A 7113-nucleotide genomic window follows, 5' to 3' on the forward strand; every position below is an offset into this window, starting at 1 on the left:
TCCTTCATAATCCTTTTTCACAATATTAATGTGTCCAGGCACAAATCCTTTGGCCTCTCAAGAAAATCAGATAAACTACCGCATGGATTCCACTAATAGGTTACGTTTTAATGAGCTTACTAGCGGTTCCACCCGGTGTTGCATTGGTCTGTAGCTGACATGCTCGTGGAGGTCTGCTATAGCCTTATGTATGTTTTATTGTGTCATAACTTCCTAATTTGAAAAATTGCAAAATCAGCAACCTCCTGAAATCGCCTACACTGATAGCACATGGACGGACTCCACTTCACCCCTGTGCAGGGTGAATGGATGGGGTTGGTCAGATTTCACTATCGCCAGTACACACCAGACTGTTATGCTGACCTTGGGCCAAGATTTCAGCCCACCAACTGTTGTGGGGCTGGAACCAACAATCGTAAAATCGTCAATCTCCCAAAATCGTCTATACTGATAGAACAGGGCCGGACCACACCCTTTGAAGGGCAAATGGGTGGGGTTGGTCAAAATTCGCTATTGCCAGTACACCCCAGACTGGTGTGCCAACCTTTGGCCAGAATCTTAGCCCACCAACGGTTATGGGGCTGCAGCCAACACAGAACATAGAAACACACTTTTACAAATGTACATATATATATATATAGATAGATGCTCTATGTATGATGACAAGTCTGTCATTTTACTGCATGTTCTTAGATACCATTGAGGTAAAAGTTAAATAAGTGTGTGAATCCCAGTTGTGTATTTAAGGTATAAGATCAGGTTTTAGACCTGGTTGCACATTTGTTACACTGTGGGAAATATTCTTAAGCGCGCTCATCGCGCTCATCACCCTACTCCTTGCAATATTTAAGGACATCGTGGGAGTGAGCACCCTGCGCAATCAAATTGAAAGCATACTTGGTTTATGGCACCTCTTTAATAAAGGCTTTTCTCAGTTCACTTTATTTTTGGCCATTATTCTTTAAACTCATGTTTCTGACAGATGCATAGACCTTGTTTTTCCGTTGTCCTTTATAAGATCAAATGTTGCCCTCTTCATTTAGAATGACAAACCTTTTGGCTTTGTCAATACTTGCTATAGGTTGTAACTGTGATTGTCTCACACACCATAAGCAATAATATTTCACTTCTCCAAATTCATATTCATTTACAACATGGTTTTTCATTACAGCTGAATGGGAATATAAAGCGCAGCAAAGCTGTATCACCCTGCCCACTTCCCAGCACAGGTGATGATGATGTCAAAGCAGGGACCAAATGCCAAGCAGCAGGATGGGGAGTGACAGACCGTCATACACGCGGAATATCCAATATTTTAATGGAAGTGAACATCGTCATCATGAATAGAAATATCTGCAATGGCCACTACAAATCTAGACCTGCCATAACGAGAAACATGCTCTGTGCTGGGGACACCAAGGGAACATGTAAAGTAAGTGATAGGACTGAGACTAGTGAGTGAAGCTTCCATTTCTGATCAGTGAATATCAAGCTATTGCAGGGTGCAAAGAAACATGAAAATGAGAAAATCGTATTTGCATGATGATTTATTCAGATTTTGCATCTGTTGCCCAACATATGGTTTGCTACTATCATCGCCCACCAAGACCCACTTCCACTCCTAAACGAATGTCTGCTACCCAAACTGAGGGGCTTGGAAGATCCCATGCAATAGAGAATTTTGGTGTGTCTTGTCGGTGTCTCATAGATGTGTCTATCTGCTTAAGCAATTGAGTTATCTTTGCATTTCAACACATCTATTATCAATACTGATTTGACTAGAGCCTCTCGTTATCTTGTAAACAGGAAATTGACATCGCACACCCGCAGTATCAATTGTGGAAGGATTTATTTGGATATAGCGTTATTGTTATGAAGGATGCACAGGATAACACCAGAATTAAGATAACAACATGTAACGTTCTGACGGTTCCCACTTCCTAGTACAGTCTCAGGTAGACAGAAATGAGTGCTTCTATCAATTCTTAAGCTGTGGGGGAAACCAGTCCATATCTTGGCCTATCCCCTGCATGCGCCTGCAATGCATTTCTTTCTCTGTATGACACTGCCTTCTTGTTAGGCCATATTCTACTTTGTGGAGATGTGCATAAACACACGTAAACAATAAGGAAGTGGATGTGGGCACATCTTGCATTCATTTGAATATATGCATATACCTCACTCTCACATTCTTGGATCACTGATAGAACAGTCTGCAGTTTACTATGAGTGAATCACCCGCAATACATTGGGGCACCGGTGACTATGCAGTGTATATCTGCCACTGGTAGCACTGGCGGCTTGTCCAGTCAGAGCACAGGTGTGTATGTGCATGAAAGCGTGTATAGTTGAAATGTGTTCAATGTGAATCCTATTGGATGTCGTGTTTTAACAACAGAGATGGTGCTCTGGTTGTGATACTACTTCGTGCTTTTGTGTCTACCGTTTGCCAGTGCAGCTGCAATAGATCTTAAGTGTGTGATAGAAAGGTACCGCATCAGTCCAGCTGGAGAGATCTTTGGGGAAGCCTTTGTACAAAGAGGCCCACGGTAGATGTGCTTCCTAAGCTGGCTTAGTAGGTGATGTACTCCCTTACTGTGGTCTTCAAAGCATCTTGCTGTGGCTATGCCGGTGGTACCTCCTATCCCTAAAGGAGTTGAACTAGTACTTGTCTACGATCATCTCCTTAAATGTACTTTCTCCTGTCCAATGGCCTTGCAGTGACATGGGCTGCCCAATGGAATGAATTTCCACATGGCAGGAATTCACGAAGCACAGGCTAAACATGAATAGAAACACTGAATACATTCATGAATTAGTTATTGAACTGCAAGTGACAGTCACAAGATAAGAGAGAACTAAAAGGGGAATCAACAGCAAAGCAATGATTCCACCTCCTGGCTAGAAGCCTGGCAAAGGAGGGCAGATTAGAGATGGGTTCATAATTGGAGATGTTCAGGACCTCTCTGATGCTTTTTGTGTTACCTTGGCACCAAAGCACTCTCTTAGTTAATCTGGGCTATGAACTGGCCTCCATGTTGCTGATTCTGCAACTATACTCATGCATTACTGAACGCTCTGCAGCACACTCCACTCTCCCGTCCCCGCCCACATGCTAGGCAGAGACAACGCGACACACTTCCTCATCATTTGGCCTATACAATTCAATATGCACTCTGGCCGCTTGGAAAAAGGAGTCTGTCATATTTTTGGCATGTTAACTTTATTTTAATGAAATCATAAAGAAAAGGCCTATCTATCCCTATTGCCATGGGGTTTCCCTTCCTCACTAAAGTAACGCAAGGTGCTTGTTTGTCATCAGGAAGTCCAAAATAGATGTCCTCAGTCCAAACCTAACTCTAACTGACCTTACACTAATATGAATAACTAAGGTTAGGCCGAAATAATGTCTCTCAACTCCTGGTCATTGGTAATTTCCCTTTATGTCTTCTTTCTTTCTTTGGGGCTTTTTTCAGGGTTTTTGTCGTGTTTCCGTTTATGCTCGAGATCCAAATGTCTCTGGTTAGAAAAATGTTTCTTATACTCCTGTATGGCTTCATTGTATCGCCCAATGTACAACCGTCTCTGGCTAGAAATATATTCCTTCTGAGGCTCTTTTCTGAGAATCTCATGGTGTTTCCTTCAGGAGCTCTTGCAGGTCCTCCCAACTGTTCAGGGGACTTACTTTCTTGGTACTGGTTTGTTTAAGATATTTCTCATTGAAGTATTCTCGTACACTCTTTCCTTTATGTTTATGAGTCTCACTTTCCTAAGATTCAACCGCTCTTAAGTTCGATATCCTTGTACATATATTCGTAGTTCGCTCCTGAGTTATTCTTTTTGGGTTACATCACCCTTTATTATATTCACATGGGAGTCTTAATTCCCAACACATGCGACACTGTATCAGTGACTGTTCTCGTCTCATTAACTTCAAAATCTGGTGGTCTTCCTCTTTACCATGGTTCCCTTTTCCGCCTTCCCACTGTTTCCCAACCAGCTCTTTTCATTACATTCTTTATGAATTCTTAATATCTCCAGTATGCTGGGTTGCTACGGGAGGGTTGCCTACCTGGCTTTCATACATACTACTTCTTATATATGGTTCCCCCGACAGCCTTCCATGTTTCTTGTTCGCCCTGGTACCTGTGTTTCTCTGGAGTGATGTTGCAGGGCTCTGCACCCACTGGGGTAGTGTGTTTACTCTCTTGCTTCTCCATCTACGGCTTTGTCCGCATCTCGTTCTCCGCATCTCAGCAAGAGGTTGCATTCCATGGACACTGCCAGCTGGGAGCTGTCAACGCTCCCACTCCCAGTGGTAATGGTCTCAGCGTTGTTCACCGGATGATTGGCTCACCAGAGTAGGACTATGGTGACACTGCCACGTCGGACAAGCTTTCTCTCTCTGCCTCTATAATGGTTTCCCTGTTGTCTTCATTGCCGGTTCTCTGGCTTCTCAGGCTGAATTTCTGCAGCTTTCAATTCAATTGCTGTAGGCTCATGGTTTCTCCCAGTTCCTTCCTACTCTACAAGGTGTGCTTACATCAGTAGGCTTCCCCTGCACACTATAATCTCTCCTCACTTGTGATCCTCTTGTCTCAATTAAATACAAGTCTTTTCTTAAAGGGATACTCTATTTGTCTTGGTTTGATCCAACATTGCCTAAAGCAACACAGAAGGATGACCCAGTATTCTTCAAGGAAGGCAGTCCTATATATGCATATATGGTGCGTGGCCTAGGGACTTCCCAGTGGGAACAGGAGTCCTTGTCCCCTAAGGGGGAGTCACTCCCAGTGAGGTCCCACTTGCCCAGACCCCTAGGGAGGGTCTTGTGGAGTGGGCTCCCCTCCCTAGCTTCAAAGGATGTGACTCCCCCCCTGCAGAGAAGGGACGAATGTTCACCATCCAACACAACACTCAACAAATTATTAAAGATACTACATTGCTCAGAAATGTGGGCCCAAAGTAAGGCTGCCTTTGACATCGGTGGGATCAACTTGTCTACTCGCCTGTTTGATTACATTGTGCTCAGTTTTGCAAAGCCAACCAATTGTTAACCAATTGTTAATGTCCGTTGAATTGATTCTTGAGAAATAGTGAAGGTTTTAAGAATATTGCTTCATAAACCCTTATGTTTCTTTGTTTCTTCACAGGGAGACTCCGGTGGCCCGTTGATCTGCAATGGAACACTGCGAGGCATTACAGCATTTGGCGGCAACCCATGCAGTACTCACAAGCAGCCTGGGGTTTTCACGCGTCTTACTGATAACTATCTGAATTGGATAAAGAAAACAACGGGAGGAGATTTGTGAAGCTCACCTTTCTGTCCTGATTCAGTGAAAATATAAAAAGAATGGGTTGCGTTCAGCGTGGGATTCCTCCCCTCTATGTCATGTACAAGAATTAGAAGGAGCGGCTATTTGATGCCAAACGAATTAATATGTTCTTCCGCTTAAAGATTTAAAAGTGGTGTTGTCATCAGACAGTGGCCATTAATGCGCCTTATGCAGGTTCACACAGGGGACAAATGTGTGTTAGGCTCACATCTGCAGCATCACATTTGGGACGTCAGCATTTCTCGTCACTCCTAAAATGGATGCTGTACACATATGTTAGCTAATTATATATTAGACGTCTAAATGAAGCACACAATTTGGGTTCCAGGCCATTTTTCCGACAGTAATTACTTCGAAGTAATTACTTGGAAAAATCACTCCAAATTATTTAAAACATTAATTTGCGCCCACCCCCCCAACCCCAAATCCCTCTTCCCTCACTAGTACACATACCGCACGCCTCTCACCACCCCTTTTAACTCCTCAACCCACAATCCCTATGCAATTCAAAGTGTTTTCCAAGTATTTACTTCAAAGTAATTACTGTCCGAAAAAGCACGGGATAACAATAGTTTATGTAGGTTGCTTAAACTAGAGTAGAACATTTCATGAAAAATGTACATTCCTTCTTATACCATTCGCCCAAAAAGTCAAATTCAACAAAAAAATATTATCAAGCGACTTAAGCTGAGCTTAGTCATCATTTGGTGTATTCGTTGATTTCTATTCGATAACACTCAACTGATTGTTTTTAAGACATATTTATTTTGTCTCCTATTTCTAATATATATTTGCTGCTACTTATATTAGTCCAGCGATTGCTTTGAAGGTATATTTACGCGTGTCTTCTAATTAGCATATATTTCTTCTTCAACAGCAGCGTTCACATGCTTGGGCTGGGCTTCCTAATTCTTAGAAGTGGAGTGTTCCACATTCATGTGCTTATATTTGTAAACATAGGAAATAAAATATACATGATTTTCAGTTTACATGTGTTTCTCCGGCTCTTTATTGAAAGTGACATACATCTTATGTGCAGGACCGACACTGGTCTCCAATGTGTAATTTGACTAATATTTAAATCACAATTGCAACAGAAGTTAGTGAAAATGTCAAACAATAAACAACAAGCCTAAGCAAAAGCAAAACAACTGACACGTTCTGACTTTTTAGAAGCTAGACAGTCTATTTGCTTGTGGGTAACGTGTGTGTATGTAGATGACTTCATCTGTGCATGGGAGTATGACTTTCTTTGTGTGGGTGCATCAGTGGTTGTGTAGATGTTTCATTCGTGTGTGGATGGGTTAGTGACTGCACAGATGGATGGATGGGTGGGTGGGTGTTTGTGTGGCAGTGCGCTTGTGCTGATAGGTTAGTAGGTGACTGGATCATTGAGTGTGGATGGTTGCATGGATGTGTTAGCGGGTGTATAGGTAAGTGTGAGAAATGATGGATGAGTCTGCAGGGATCTGTCATCGGGTGGGTAGCTGTTTTGTTAGCAGGGTGTGTGTTAGTAAGTGGATGGATGTGTGAGTGGGTGGAAGATTGAGTGACCAGGTTTGTGTGATGTAGAATATATGGGTTAATGTGTGGATGAGTGGATGGTTTTAGTTGGATGGGTTAGTGGATATATGGTACGTTTATGGGTGTGGGTTGGTGGTGTTTGCGAGGAGCAGGGGCGTTGCTAGGGGGGGGTTAAGGGGGCTATAGCCCCTGATCTTTTGGTTGTAGCCCCGGATAGAATCTCAGGAGCTACAGCCAAAAGACTAGCCAGCCC

At 42.9% G+C, this 7113-nt stretch overlaps 1 protein-coding gene across 1 annotated transcript in view; it reads left to right on the forward strand.

Moving 5' to 3' along the window:
* LOC138511533 (granzyme A-like) overlaps window positions 1-6325 on the forward strand; it is a 156534-nt gene extending 150209 nt beyond the window's left edge. Inside the window, exons 4-5 of the mRNA XM_069627271.1 lie at window positions 1172-1432; window positions 5154-6325. Of these exons, the coding sequence (XP_069483372.1) occupies window positions 1172-1432; window positions 5154-5312 (420 nt within the window). The 3' untranslated portion in view covers window positions 5313-6325. The remainder of the gene's footprint in view (window positions 1-1171; window positions 1433-5153) is intronic.
* The last annotated feature ends 788 nt before the right edge of the window (window positions 6326-7113 follow it).

The sequence above is a fragment of the Ambystoma mexicanum genome, chromosome 6p (genome assembly GCF_040938575.1).
Source record: "Ambystoma mexicanum isolate Mex_15411 chromosome 6p, UKY_AmexF1_1, whole genome shotgun sequence".
Taxonomy (NCBI): domain Eukaryota; kingdom Metazoa; phylum Chordata; class Amphibia; order Caudata; family Ambystomatidae; genus Ambystoma; species Ambystoma mexicanum.